Genomic DNA, 15,090 nt, shown 5'->3' on the forward strand with positions numbered 1-15,090 from the left:
AACGCTGATTTATTTTTTTAACACAACCATTCAAACAGACAAAAGTACAAAATAATCATCTTCAGGCAAATTAAATCAATAAAATTAATAAAAAATAGCTTAAATTAAAATAATCTTAAAGTAAATCAAGTACTTTAATAAATAATAAAATAAATAAAATAACAGAATAAAAAAATAAATTAAGCACAAGTAGCGTAAAATTTCAAGCCTTTGTACTTTTCTTTTTTAACCAGGCAGAACTAGAACAAGCCCATGAACTCATAGAAACTCTGTGTGTGTTTGAGTCTGTGTATATGTGACAAAACATGCAAAAACAAATATGTTTCCCAAAGAATCACCCAGTGATGTCATGAGATTGACGTGTACGTGGATAAAAGGGATAAAAGAAAAGTAACAGCTCAATGTAGCCTAATGTAGCGGAGTAAGAGTAACAGTTTCTTCTTCACAAATCTACTCAAGTAAAAGTTAAAAGTATAGTGATTCAAAACTACTCCTAAAAGTACAAATTTCCCAAAACTTACTCAAGTAAATGTAACGGAGTAAATGTAACTCGTTACTACCCACCTCTGGGTAGAAGTATAGATACTAGAGTTTAAAAATACTCCTGTAGAAGTTGAAGTATCAACTCAAGTTTTTTACTCAAGTAAAAGTATAAAAGTACTGGTTTCAAAACTACTTAAAGTATAAAAGTAAAAGTAATGTAAGGGGGGGGGCATTAAGGACAAAAGCCATTGAAAATGAATGTATCTTAGTATAATGCAAATATATTAAAGAACCATATATGTGTACTATTGAGCATTAACATGTGTTTCAGAGAGCAGAAGATATGACTAGTTGCTTTTAAGTATTGTAATGGTGCAAAAAGTCAACTTCAGAGGCATGTTCATCCAAGCATCCAAGTTTAGTTGCAGGAATCTGAGGGCAACGGAACAAAACTGGACAAGAACATCTGAAACAACCACAACCAAATTCACTCTATCCGGATGGAGCAATTTAACTGGATAGTTTTCTTTTAAAGGCCGAAATGAAAAAGAGTAACGAGGCTGTTTTTAAAATGTAAGGAATAAAAAGTACAGATAATTGCGTGAAAATGTAAGGACTAAAAGTGAAAAGTCGTCTGAAAAATAATTACTCCAGTGAAGTATAGATAACCAAAATTTCTACTTAAGTAAGGTAACGAAGTATTTGTACTTTGTTACTTGACACCTCTGTTTATAATCAAGCTTAAACAATCCCCATGTGCATTAACAGTTATATTACAACGCTGACATCCAGAGAAAGCTTTTAATGTTGATGTAAAGCACTTTGAATTACCTTGTGTTGAATTGTGCTATACAAATAAACTTGCCTTGATAATTTATTCTTATGGGTTATTTTCATTTAACTATTTATACTTTCAACAGTATAAATGAATTTTGCTATTATAAGAGACTGATCTCTCATAACTCATTTAAGCAGTGAGCTAGCGTCAGTCTACATAGGAGGGCTATTTTTTTTTTACATACATTGCATAATTGTGAATTATTTGAATCTATGAACAAGCTATTCCTCACTAAATTATACTATTTAACATACAATTGACATTACCATTATTGTCCCCTCAACAGTGATCATCACTAAGACTCAAGGTGAAGAACTAAGTGATATTCATTCACTTCAAATGGTTAAACACTTCTGTTTATTCTGCATTACTTTTACATAAAGTATAAAACAAAGTACACAAACCAAAATAGAAAATAAGAAAAATGAGAAGGGATGTATTATCTTGTTTTTTTTTTTAAACAATATGAGTCAAAACACCTCCTTGCCATAAAAGATTCATCATACTCTGTTCAAGTGAGGGAAACAGATTTTTGAAATTTAACATACTAATAGTGCACACATGAAATATTAATAGAACAATTCAAGAGATAGATTAATACAGACATAAGTACACCACTGGTTAATTTTCATGAGTCCCGCTAAGTTGCTATAAAAATTCAGAGCGTTATATATTATTTGTTTAACCAGACTGTGCAAGCTTTAAAATCAAATTGCACAATCATTGGGATTGCATAGTGTGAAAGATTTCAGAAGGTGAAAATAAGAATGGGAACCAAAAGAAGCCCTTGAAGACTTCCCAGCAAAGCGGGTAGATGTCGTCTGGCTGTCCATAACATCTCTCTTTGCTCTCCAGTTTTGCAGGTGCTTTGATGATTACCAAGAGAATAATCTTGACAAACGTCTACATCTTATAGGTTCAACTCACAGATTGCACCATGAGACCACTTGGTCCGTCCCTGTATTATGAGTTTAGTTCCCTGAATACATAACTTCATATATATTTACCTTCCCCACTTGTGCCACAAAATAAAATGTACCTGAAACCAATTTCTTTCCCCTTGTGCTCAGACAAGTCATGCCAACATTCTGCTGTATCTGCAGGACGCAATGTTAAAGTTCAGATGCTTTTAAATCATTTATATGTAGACTAAAATGGGCCAAAACCAAATGTTGAGCAGAATATGTTGAACACAGTTAACAGAACATGAATAAGGGATAGTTACAGAACACAGTAGAAAGAGCAAAGTGCATCAATACAATGATAATCATTCTTGTTTCCTTGTGATGATTGAAGACTTCCATAAAATGATGTTTGGCATGGCCGAATATTATAGTAAAACAGCAGCAGAGCGCCAAACAGAATATAAAAAAGGACATCTAGACATTTAAGGGTTCATTAAGTAAATTAAATACAACTGATTTGAAATAGCCTTTAAAATTGTCAAGGGGCACAAGGAAAGCATGAGATCGCAGGAGAGCAAACATTTTTACAAACACATTGTGATGTAAATATTTCTTTTACTCTTTCCTCCTTCATCTTTAGTTGCCATTTAATGATGTTTCAGACGTGGCTCAGGTTTGCAGCTGTATTTGCAAGTGCTTAAAAATCCAGTGACTGAATACAGAAATTAATCCAAGACACAAGTTGACTTGTTTCTACTGACTACAATACCAACAACAATGCTTTTGGAATTTAAATTAATTATTTACAAAATTGCTTAAACACAAAACACAGCTGGAATGAACTTTTTGAGTTCTGAGAGAAAACAGGCCAAACTTGTTAATGTGTACGCCATTAATCAATACAGAACTGAGAATATCATGCCTATTCAGCAACACAATGGAAATAGATATTAGATGAACAACTGTGGCCCTGGATTTAACAAAATAACCTGTTAAACAGCCTGAAAACAGTCATAATATTGTTGTAGCCTCCTCCACAGACAGTATTTTTTATCTTTCAGATGTTAGTAGGGAAGGTTCCTGGCATTAACAGTGATAGCCCTCCTTGTAAACTCTCAAAGCTCTTTAGCCAAGATTCTTGAAATATCCTGTTTGTTCCAAAACCTTTAATTATAATGCCTCATTATTTTAATAAAATAGATTATTTTTGAGAAAGTGCAATGTTAAATCTATACTGACTAACAATGCGTCCCCACCCTTATATAAGTGGTATAAGTGGTCTCATACATCAAAACTCCTTTCACCCATTAATCGTATTTACAGTCTTCTTTTTGCTACTATTACAGTCTTTCAACCAGGCTTTTCATGCAGAATCTACCAGCTGAGGGGGGCGAGTCAAGCATTTGTACATTTATACAATTAGAAATATCTTTACAGTAACGCATAGTATCTAAAATACAAACAGACCCTTGAAGTTACTGTACAGAATATGGCCTCTTTCCTCTTTTATATTGATCATTTGGGATATCTGTCAAAATTTCCTCAACTAGTCAACACACAGCCTCTAATGGTAAATGCAATAAAAGTTAAGATAGGAATGTATGGCTGAAGTTTTATAAGGCAGGAATTATATTAGAGCAGGAAAATCTATTTGGCTTCATTATCAGGGGATAAAATAAGCTTTATAAGAATGCACACTGACTGAGAAAGACTGATTTTTTTATTGTTTGTCCTCTCATTTATCTATAATATTTTTAAAAAATGACAAGGGCTTAGCAAGTGTGTTTATGTGCACTTGATTGAAAGCTGCATGTAAAAATATTTCAAGTTGTTTATTTAGGTTTATTAGCTCTGTGCAGAAACAAAAGGACAAGTGTTTGCAGTGATTATAAAATTAGAGGACAGCTCTTCACTGAGACAGTACTACAGTATTTTATAAAGTGGATTTGTTGTATTATTTTGCCGTTCCTCCAAAAAAGTGCATTGGGGACTTTTCTTTCGTTAAGTTTTGCAGTACGCGTTACTGCTGTCCCATTTGTAACATGTTTAACTTTATATAAAAACACAGTGAATAACTCCAGATCCAATCACAGACATGCAGTGGCCAAGATGCTGGTGTCACACAGTCAGTACATGTGGTTCATGCGTTTGCTTTACACCTGCTGCCAAGCCAGACGTCGAGATGGTGTTGCAGAAGACAGTGTGGACGGGGGCCCAGCGAACCCAGACCACCACGAGCGCTCACATGTTGTACGCAACATAGATAGGATCCAGCTGGTCAGCGAGGAATGAGTCACGAAGGTGCATGCGTTGCTTCTCTCCTCTGGAGTTAATGGGTATGACCCCAGGGTCAACAATAACCACCACACCCACGATGAGGTGGTGCTCCTCCAGGACTACGTTGGTTATCAGAGGTACTAGGTCCAGCGCGTCCTGCTCAGAACCACAGAGCTCTGACACCACCACCAGCAGGTTGGTCCATGTAAACACAGCACTGTGATGAAAGAGCAGCCAAGTCATTCATCACGGCATCAAATCAGTCGAATGAAAGATCCTGATTAATAGGTATTAAGAGGAACACTACTAAGAAAAGATACTGTGAAGGCTGTGATTTGATAGAAAACTAGAAGCAGAAGATTATAGCATTGCAAGGATAAAGTAGAGGTGCTGATCACTGGGGGGGAGTAGAAAGTATTGAACTATTCAAATTCATGTGAATTCCAATTTATTGACCTGATGCTTTAGGAGCAAAATGTTGATCCGATTCGGTCCTCAGACCTTCGGACCAGAATCAGACCTCCAAATCTGATCAACGTTTCAGCTCTCAAGCCTTCCTCACGGTGGACCAGCTGTCACTCATGACTTTAGCCTAAGAGTTAGAATTTATCGCTGTGACATTGAACTGAAACAATACAAGCATGTTTTTGTTTGGTTGATTTATTTAATTGTTATTTAATGAACAAAAATGAGGGGTTCATACATTTTTTTCCCTCTTATTTGTTTTGCTCACTTAAACTCACTTCCGTTCTTTTTTTCTCATCAATGAACAACAAAACAATCAAATAAGAAATAAATTAAAAAATATCCACCAAAAGCTAACAAACACCTTCTGACTATATTTGACTTATTATCTGCAAGAATTTTTATTTTTTTGTATAATGACAAAAGTATCTAATAACAGCCAGACTTTGGTTTTACATATCAAGCTTTTTCAACACCATGGGACTAACGATAATATACTTTATGTGGCAACAGAAGAAGCTGATTATTTAGAGCTGACGTTTACCATCTATACCTAGTTCCAAAAGAATATAAGGTGTGTTTGTGTTGAGTTAGACAATTAGGAGCACTCTCACCTCTCAGCAATACTTCTGTGAGCCCGTGAAACTGATGTTTCAATGTCAGTGGGGTGGTAACGCAGCCCTCGCAGCTCCAGTGTCTCGTCCAGTGCGCCCACAACAAACATAGCGTCATGCCGATCTGACAGCAGAAATGGAGGGAACGCCAGCAAACCAGAAGAATTAGCAGACACAACACCGGAAACTCTATATTTAGTTACTGTCGGACCATGCTTACATCAGCAATGTAAACATTTAAAGTTTTAACCGTGTTTATTTACCCCCACTTGCATCCAAAAGCTCAGTTCTTTTTACAAAACCCAAGTATCCAGTTCTGGCCCATAAAGTGTGCGGGTCTCCGAAGCTGAGCTTGGTGTTGAAGTGGTCAGCCTGAAGCCCCTCCTCTCCATAGATGGTGTAATAACCACTGGCATTGTGAGGGCTGTTCACCCAGATCTGTAAAGAGACAGATAGGAGCACATGCTGCTGAGAAGAGGCCAACTCAGGCGGAGAGTTCTGTCTTTTAGTGCAATGTTGTAGCCCTAGAAGAGAAACGTCTACTTGCCTCTCCAAGATGAGAATCACCGAGTGGGCCTCGGGTCTCTGGATTAACAATGATCACCCTAACACCTGGCAATATCTGGGAATGATAGAAGTACACTGTGAACATGTCTTTAACTAAAGATTTTACAATTTACACAACTGCCAAGCACAGGACGTATCCCACCTTGCCAGACTCCATGAGAGGAAGACTCTGAGGCGCTCCTCTCTCCACCAGCCGCACTCTGAAACAGCCATCCAAAACAGTTTTGATACAGGGCATATAGATAAATAAATATAAGAAATCCATGCAGGCAAAGGATGGAAATCAAAACAAATAATAAACAGCTGATTTTCAGGAGCTAAGCCATCACTATATCAGAAACAGTCACATTTCTTGGGTGTGAATTACTGCATGGGCTCAGGAGCACTTCTGAAAACCACTGCCAGGGAACTTGTTTCATCAGTGCTTCAAAAATAAATTGATTAATTTCTACCATTCAAAGGAAAAAAATACATCAAGAAAACTTGTAAATGTTTCCCCATTCTTTTGACAAGAGCATATTTAACAGATTTATACTTCTGTCTTTTGGGCTAAAGAGGGAAGTAAACATCCATCTTGCTATCGGGGCGCAGTGCAGAAGTAAGCATCTGTAATGGTGTAGTGCACATTTATACACATTATATCTAAACTTCCGTATCTGTGAAGGGACTATCAAGTGGTTGAATGATATGCACCGACTTTGATAGAACCTACTGTATGCCAGTCTTCAGGGAGGGCTGTACAAGCATCACAGCAGGTTAGCATTGTATTGTAATACAATACTAACCTAAATTCAGCATGTGTTAGCACAGCAATGCTTTGTATTAACAATTCTTTCATCTACTGAAAAAAGCTGCAGCAAATAAAACTATTGAGCAAATTAAATGTGATATCAAACAAGAACAGTAGACTATTTCATTCTCTGACTGTTAATAAAAGAATAAGATAAAACAACATACGCATGAACGTGCTCTTGCTCAGAAATGTTCAATAATCCAATTTAAAATGTGCATATAAAGGAGTAACTATATTTGGATTTGATATTGTGTCCTTGAACCTCTTTAGATATGAGATAAAACTACATCACATTACATTACATTCTGTTTATAATTTAGGACTTCTTCTTCTTCTTCTTCTTCTTCATAGATTTCTGCTTGAGGGATTCAGCATTACATTATTTCCCTAATTTGTCCATATGATGATGGTATTGGGTTGCTTAGTCTAACTAGCTGATCCATTGAATCCATTGGTATTGTTATCTGTTAAATTACAGCTATGAATTAATTTAAATTTAAATTTTACAATCTGGTAAATGTGGGAGTCCTGTCATCCTGGAAAATATTAATAATGAATAATAATGTTTTAGTTTTTTTAATTATTATGAATACACTGGGTAATTTTATGTTTTTTTTTGTTGTTTTTTTTTTTATGTGAAACCTTTTTTCCCCTTTGTTGACTATCAGGGTGGTACAGAGGTCCCAGAAATTAATGTATCATATGTAATACATCTGACATTATAGTCTTAAATGAATATGCTGTAACCCTTCTCTTACAAGGCAAAGTTGACCTGAACCGTTCCAGACAAAGGAGAGCAGCATCAACAGATCCAATCAGTGTGGGGGTAAAGGCCTTTTCATCAGTCTATAAACTTTCCATCACTTGTAAAGGTTCTAAAACTCAGTTTTAGACTTCCAGGAGCTTCTTTTAACTCATCACTTTGATTGAAATAGCTGATGTAGTCTCACCTGTCGTGGCGAAGAGATTTCATATCCACATACACTGTACAGGGATCAGGGCCAGATGTACCCTATAATAACACACCAAAACATTCACACATAGGTCCCATTGGTCTACATTTCACAAGTAATTTAAAGTGAATATGGAGTCCTGCTGGATGGTGCACCTGCAGACAGACGGCCAGGTTAACCCTGGAGCCAAAAGCAGTGCTGACGGCCCTGGACGACAGTCCAATATCCTTAAACAGCTTGGAGAAGGACTGTGTGAGTGCGAGGCGAGGGCGTTCCTCTGCTATCACCACACAGCTCCGCACACAGGACAGGTTGACACCGCGGGCCTGAAACACACCCACAAGTAACAATTCAATCCACAGCTTCTTTTGTTATGATTAATGTTTCTACAAGTGCAGTCTTCACCTTGAGTAACTCAGTCTGAGTACCAAGTCCTTTGGTACAGAGCTCCATGACAGAGTAGGAGCAGAAGGTGTCTCTGATGCGGTACTGACTGAGCGTGCTCAGCCACAGAGACAGGCAGCTCTCCAGCTCAAACGGAGGAATCAGGATGGATTGGTGACCTGAGTAAACGCTGAGACAGGAAGGTAACGTGAAAAAGGATGTGAATGGAGATGGAAAACATATAGACCGATATCTCTGTGCTTGGTATGATGTATGCATAGTAAGTGATGATGTAATGTACCTTGCGAGGCACCACAAGACAAAGCCCAGACCGCAGTACGGATCCAGACAAATGGCTATTTGGCGTGATGAGTAAAGCTCACACTGAAGCTTTACGGAGCGACAAAGTGCACTGACTGCTGCATGAGAGATCTGACACAATCACACGACAACCGCAAAAAAGATTCAGAATAAAGTTCAGTTTTCTCGTAAAATGTCTCCAGCAGCCAAAGTTATCTATGAAGTATTTGCAAGTTATAATTTAATTACAGTTCCCTTCCTGGGGTTTTAATGCTTACTATTACATATACGGTATACGTTTAACTATTATTAGCCCCTATAAGGTAGGAACATCAGTTCTGTTAACCCATTTTAACCCATTAAATGCCTGAAATTGTTTAAAAAAACATGTAAGAGTAGTATATCACACCTTGACCCCAGTGAGCATTCCTGTAGTAGACACACTGAAGTCTAGATAAGCTATCATCTCTGCTGTGGGTGGCTTGTAGACGTGGGGAGGCCGGCGGCGAGGAAGGTCATCTGCAAACAAGAGCAGTACAGATTTTACAGCAAAGATTAAGCTTGATCATATCGAGCAACAATGACTTCAAGAGTGAGTCATTAAAACAGAGATTTTGCCTACTGTTACTTTTGTCTTGGTAAAATACAGTCAAATGCAGATTGTTTGGGTATATTACCTGTGTCAATGATTGTGGGCCAAGTTTTAATGTTGACGGAGGCTGCAGCCTCTTTAGAGCGAAGGATCCTCATGAGGTTTTGTGTTGTCAGGATACATGCAGCTTTACTTACCTAGCAACAAAAGGCAAGTATATTTCAGAGAAACAATAATTAAACAGGAGTGACATGGAAACTAACATCCATGCATGCAAAATGATTACTCTTTTTTTTTATATAATTGAAGTTTTTCATATTGTTTTCTTGAACATAACATAAACAGACAGCATCAGCCTATTACTGCAATGTATCTCAAACCCATTTCCATAAATAAATTAATAATTATCAAGATTATGAGGCATTAGATTGAATAAAATGAAAAGAGAGAGCCTGAAATAGAAATTCACATGCAAAATCTCAAAAGCAATCACATCCCTGAGGCATTTCCCTTCTTCGTAAGACAGTTTCCATCATAATATTTCACCAGTTTTTAAAGCCTGGTGGGGGGATGTGTCTAAATGATTGCCCTTAAGAATTTCTCTTTTTAAACTTCCAGACTACCTGGAAAATTTGAAAGAAATTTAGTGAAACTTGATGCCATATAGATCTGTTTGATACGACGGAGTATTAGGGCCAAACTAAGACAAAAAAATTACGAGAATAAAGTCATAATATTACGAGAATAAAGTTGTAATATTTTGAGAATAAAGTCATAATATTACGAGAATAAAGTTGTAATATATTATAAATATATAAATATAACTTCACAAGATGCTCAATATTCCTCATTTTAACACAGGGAGAAGATGCTCTTCTCATGAATTTCTGAAGTTCTCATAAATTACCACTTTATTTTCATAATATTACGACTTTATTCTCATAAATTACCACTTTATTCTAGGAATTTTACGACTTTATTCTCAGAATTTTACGACTTTATTCTCGTAATATTACGACTTTATTCTCATAATATTACGACTTTATTCTATTACGACTTTATTCTCGTAATATTACGACTTTATTCTCATAATATTACGACTTTATTCTATTACGACTTTATTCTCGTAATTTTACGTCTTTATTCTCATAATATTACGACTTTATTCTATTACGACTTTATTCTCGCAACATTACGAGTTTATTCTCGTAATTTTTACGACTTTATTCTCGTAATTTCCAATTTTTTTTGTCTTAGTTTGGCCCTAATACTCCGTCGTAGTTTGAAACACAGCACATAACACATGCACACATTTTTTTTCAACTTTTCAACTTCAATCAACTAAAACTAACATTTATAAATGGTAGAAGTAAATATTACAACACACACAGCTATAGATGGATTGAAGGACAAGTAGAAACAGAGCTCACACATACATCGATAATCATCCGGACAGTAGGCAGCGTAGCTGCCAGGTTCTGAAGGTGTGGAGGCCTAACGTTTACGGGAACACAGCCAGCGTAGAGACACCCGTAGAAGGCTGCAATCAGATCAATACCTAAAAAAAAGATAATGATAACAAAGAGGACAAAGGTGGAGTTAAGTAAAAATAAAATAAAATCATCCAGGTGTCACAATAACTTCTATCCATGAGTAATATTCAGAGGCAGAGGGAGACGCACCGGGAGGATACAGCAGCACTACATTCTCCCCAGTGTTGATGCTGCCTTTCTCCATCAGCGCTGCAGCGATCTTCTCCGCACGCTTGTGAAGCTGGACGCACGTTGCTGTGCCTACTGTTACACCCTGGAGGAGAGGCCATGTTAACGAACGGGGGAAGAAAAACTGGCTCTCACGAGGTACCATTCATGTTGCAATATCTTATATATTAGATGTGTGGAATATGCTTAAAAAAGATACAGACATCCATCTGAACGATACCTTTGCATTTAGAAGAACGTAGAGGACGTGGTCTGGATCAGTTTGGGCCCTCCACTGTAAAGCTTCTGTCAAATACTGATGCTGTAAAAAAGAAAATGATGATAGAAATAATTGAATACGCCTGAAAAATATACAAAATAAAATGATGCTATGAGATTGCATAACTTACTGGGTAACTGCCCAGAATAAATTATCACTTGCTATTGTTCAATAACAACAATTGACACTGCTATTCTGAGCCAATCGAGCTCTTAACATAATGAACAATAACTCAGGATCTGAAAGCTAAAGTGCATCTGCAGCGAAGCACAGGATAGCCACAGGAGGTTTTATATCTTGAAAAAATTATAACATAAAAAAATAAATAAATAAAGCAACCATGCAAATTTTTGTTTTTGTCAGAATTTAGCACAAGCAACAACAAAAAAATCTACAACACAGTACAGATTAGGGCATGATGATGAGAGTGAAAATGGGAATGGGAAACATGCCACAGGGGACTATAGTTCTTACCATCACAGTGGGCCACATACACAGCTACATCCAGAGGGAAACGAGAGCAGAAGGGAAGAAGAGTCCAGGTTTTTTTTTTTTTTTTTTTAATTATAAAACTGACCACTGGTTAAGTTTATTGTTGCACTGGCAATGGGAAGTCTAAAAATCCACTGTTTAGCATTCATTTTCACAATAGGAATATTGCTACCAGTAACATGCAGTTAGGTATATAGGAGGGTATATATTTAGCAGAAGCTGCTTAACAGTGTGAGTTTTACTGTTCATGGTCAAATACCTTCCGGACAAGATCCTGGTCTTCGATCATGCCGAGGTCTCTCCCTGCAGCCTGGGCGATCCGCTTTCCTGCTACCAGGTTGCCGACCATGACGGACGCAGGGCCCACGCCCACTACAAGATAAGACATGAACCACAGAGCTGAAGACGGTGCTCAATAACAAACCATGGTAACCAGGTGACCAGTCTGGTTCACACTGGGCAACATGTTGGGGATACTAAGTAATCGCCCCTTTTTCAGACATAAGATACACATCATTAATGGATTCATTTATCTGTTTAAACTAAGACATTCAGTCATTAATCTGTGCTTCTGAACTGAAGTAACTTTTTTTCACAACATGTTTTATATATGAATTAAATCAGACGCAATGACAATAATGATGTGGTGCTGAAACTAAATGCATAGGTAAAACCATGGAGGAGGGAAGTTTGGACAGCACTGCTATTCATTTATTTATAACTCAATCTGTCAAATTCCCCCGAGTTGTTGGCCAGAAGCCAAGTTAACCCACTGCTCCTGTTCCCTCGCGTCTGTTAATGTATCAGTATTCAGACTTATGCCATGTTGAAGTTGATGGGTACATGTTACCAGGTCAAACTCAGCAACACTGCCAACTCAAAATGTTTCACAGAAGCACAGGAGTGCAGCGAGGGTGGCTTTATATGTGGCTCTAATAGAAAAATAACTGGAGACTGGAGGGATATCATATGGAGGAAATAGCAGTGATTTTGGCCCAGAAACACTGCAGTAGTGAAACTTAAAAGAGACGTGAACTGAACCTAAACTTATAAACTAGAAGACAGAAGCAAGGACAGAGTGGGATACACCTGCAGGCAAATCTACAGGAGTTTGTAGCTGAGCAGGACATGTCAGGACTTGCCACGACATTAGGTCTACTTTTCCATGTTTACTGTCTTGGGTGGGACGAGATCAAAAGTACTTCCTAAATAGTTTAGTTCTTCTTCCAAAATGATCTCTTTCTAATCAGTTGGGGTTTTTTGTGAAACACACAGGGACGTTTATTTCCCCCCAAAATATATCACTCAGCCCTATAATTATCCTCATTTTTTTTCCTACTTTGATATTGGATAACCTGGATCAAGAGATCTTTCTCTCAAAAAAGTATTTTCCGGCACGTTGCATGAAACGCACCTGGCTGTTTCTGGCGGGGCTTGGGCAGGTTGGTGACGCAGGTGTGGGGACACATTAGGATATTGCAGGGGTGCAGGTTGCCTTCTAGGAAGTACTGTTTGGTGTCAGAGGTGTGGATGCCACCCAGGGGTGTTTTGGGTAAGGTGTTGGCTGGGACCAGAGCCAGACAGTAGAGGCCTACCTGGTGGATGCTATCAATAGCCTACAAAAAGAAACATACAAAAAAAGGTTTTGCTTAATACAAAAACTTTTCAGAAGTAAATATTGATTTGTGGAGGTCTTCATTCATGCAAAGTTTGGTGGAAAAAATAAGAGTATGGTTTACATTGTTGCTGGTTGCTCTCCAATAAAAGACAGTGAGAAAATACTGTGAGCTGATTTACCTGAAGCACCCGGCTCATCCACTGGAAGCTGTCTTCTTCGCTGGCATCCGGCCTCTGCTCTGCCACAATTGCTACCCTCTCATCGTAAAACACTGTGATTGAAAAAACGGCGATCCTGACATGCAAAGACATATGACATTGTTTAGATTATTTTGTGGATCTGGAGGTCAAAGAGAAATGAGCATTTTAAAAGCATCCAGAAAAAGTTAGATAAACTTTTGATACTTCAATAGTAGCATCTGTTGTGTTTCAAGTCCACCACTAGATGTCAGTAGTGATCGTACTAGGGTTGCACTTAACTCTCCAAAATGTTTCATTTCATCTTTTTTCTTTTTTACTCCTCACCTCCCACGGTACACAGTCTTGACTGGCTCCACGGCCAGAGCAGTGGCCACCAAGTCATCAGCGTTGTGTCTCCTGCCGCTCACCATCAGCAGACCCTCAATCTTCCCCACCACAAAGATCAGACTGCCCTGAGTAGACGGAGTAACACAGAGCAGGATCATTACACTGTACAAGAAGAATGGTTTCAAATTCCCATCGATGTTTAATTCCCACACGAAAGACTTCTACTTACTGGGCCAACAAACCCCAGGAGTCCCGAGCGCACAAATGGAATCTCTCCAATGGGAACGCCATTTGCATTAACTGGTATCACCTGAACACGGTGACACGGACACAGAAAAGGCCGGATTACATAAAGAGAAACAAACTAATTCTCCTCAGCTTGTGCCAGCATATGACGGCAGCAGGTTCATGTCTTCTTTCATACCTCAAAGGTGTTTTTAGTGCGTCCAGGAAGACCGTAGTACATGGTGCCTCCGGCCCGGGAGTTGATTATTATCTCTCCTATCTCGTCTGTTTTACACAGCTGAGGAGGCCCATCTGGCTTAACTATACACATCAGAGCTGGAAGACAAATCAGGATTCATCATTTTGATTTACGTTAAAAACAACCCTGGAATTTGATCACAACATCTTCCTGGAGGATATTACTGTGAATGTGCTTTTTGTTTTTAAAGATGTGCAGTTGCATATTTTAAGACCTTTTTTTTTTTAATTTGCAGTGTGAATGGCTTAAAGAGAAACAAATTGTAAAATGGTTTGTTAAGACTAGACAAGGTTCAAAAGGAACTATATAGGTGCAGGCGATTCACCATTTATCTTTAAACCATCAGTTTAACTTATACCATTCAAACATATTTTGGTTTAACAGCAAAATTGCCCAAAACTTGCACAAAAGAATTGGTTGTGGAGTGGAGAAATGTTGACATTTTTAAAATTCAACATTTGAATTTTCTCATAAGCCCATATCTTTCAGATATGCTTCCTGCTTTCCTCTTGACGCTATCCTTATATCCTCACCTCCAGGCATGACGTGTCCCACATCCTGCACAGTCAGAGCAGAGTTCTTGTCCTCCGTATTAACCCTGATGACACCGTGACTCAGGCCACCCATAGAAAGGATGGCACGGGCCGGGAGGGGTGCACCCGGGACTCCCGCTCTAAACAAGGAGATCCACATTATGTGTTTATATCCACCCCACCTGCTCTTACTGTTAACCATCAGCCAGTGCACACAGCCCTCTGCCACCCAGCTGCAGGATTAGACATTATGCAAACATGTTACATGATGATGTAGATGAGGAA

The 15,090-nt window shown here is 38.1% G+C and overlaps 1 protein-coding gene across 4 annotated transcripts in view; it reads right to left on the minus strand.

Annotated features, from left to right (window-relative positions):
* Positions 1-3,502: 3,502 nt before the first annotated feature.
* Positions 3,503-15,090, minus strand: part of dip2bb (disco-interacting protein 2 homolog Bb) — a 48,629-nt gene continuing 37,041 nt past the window's right edge. For 2 of the 4 annotated variants that reach the window (XM_061727568.1, XM_061727566.1), the window contains 22 exons: positions 14,806-14,945; positions 14,213-14,349; positions 14,018-14,098; positions 13,786-13,913; positions 13,441-13,555; positions 13,058-13,259; positions 11,903-12,015; positions 11,626-11,649; positions 11,113-11,193; positions 10,854-10,977; positions 10,608-10,729; positions 9,257-9,368; positions 8,989-9,098; positions 8,581-8,711; positions 8,301-8,469; positions 8,051-8,221; positions 7,893-7,954; positions 6,292-6,349; positions 6,130-6,204; positions 5,846-6,020; positions 5,583-5,706; positions 3,503-4,720 (listed from right to left, as the gene is read on the minus strand). In XM_061727568.1, coding sequence (XP_061583552.1) covers positions 4,468-4,720; positions 5,583-5,706; positions 5,846-6,020; positions 6,130-6,204; positions 6,292-6,349; positions 7,893-7,954; positions 8,051-8,221; positions 8,301-8,469; positions 8,581-8,711; positions 8,989-9,098; positions 9,257-9,368; positions 10,608-10,729; positions 10,854-10,977; positions 11,113-11,193; positions 11,626-11,649; positions 11,903-12,015; positions 13,058-13,259; positions 13,441-13,555; positions 13,786-13,913; positions 14,018-14,098; positions 14,213-14,349; positions 14,806-14,945 — 2,707 coding nt within the window. In that variant the 3' untranslated portion in view covers positions 3,503-4,467. The remainder of the gene's footprint in view (positions 4,721-5,582; positions 5,707-5,845; positions 6,021-6,129; positions 6,205-6,291; positions 6,350-7,892; positions 7,955-8,050; positions 8,222-8,300; positions 8,470-8,580; positions 8,712-8,988; positions 9,099-9,256; positions 9,369-10,607; positions 10,730-10,853; positions 10,978-11,112; positions 11,194-11,625; positions 11,650-11,902; positions 12,016-13,057; positions 13,260-13,440; positions 13,556-13,785; positions 13,914-14,017; positions 14,099-14,212; positions 14,350-14,805; positions 14,946-15,090) is intronic. The other 2 variants (XM_061727570.1, XM_061727569.1) reach the window with 1 other exon arrangement.

Source organism: Cololabis saira, chromosome 8 (assembly GCF_033807715.1).
Source record: "Cololabis saira isolate AMF1-May2022 chromosome 8, fColSai1.1, whole genome shotgun sequence".
Lineage (NCBI taxonomy): Eukaryota > Metazoa > Chordata > Actinopteri > Beloniformes > Belonidae > Cololabis > Cololabis saira.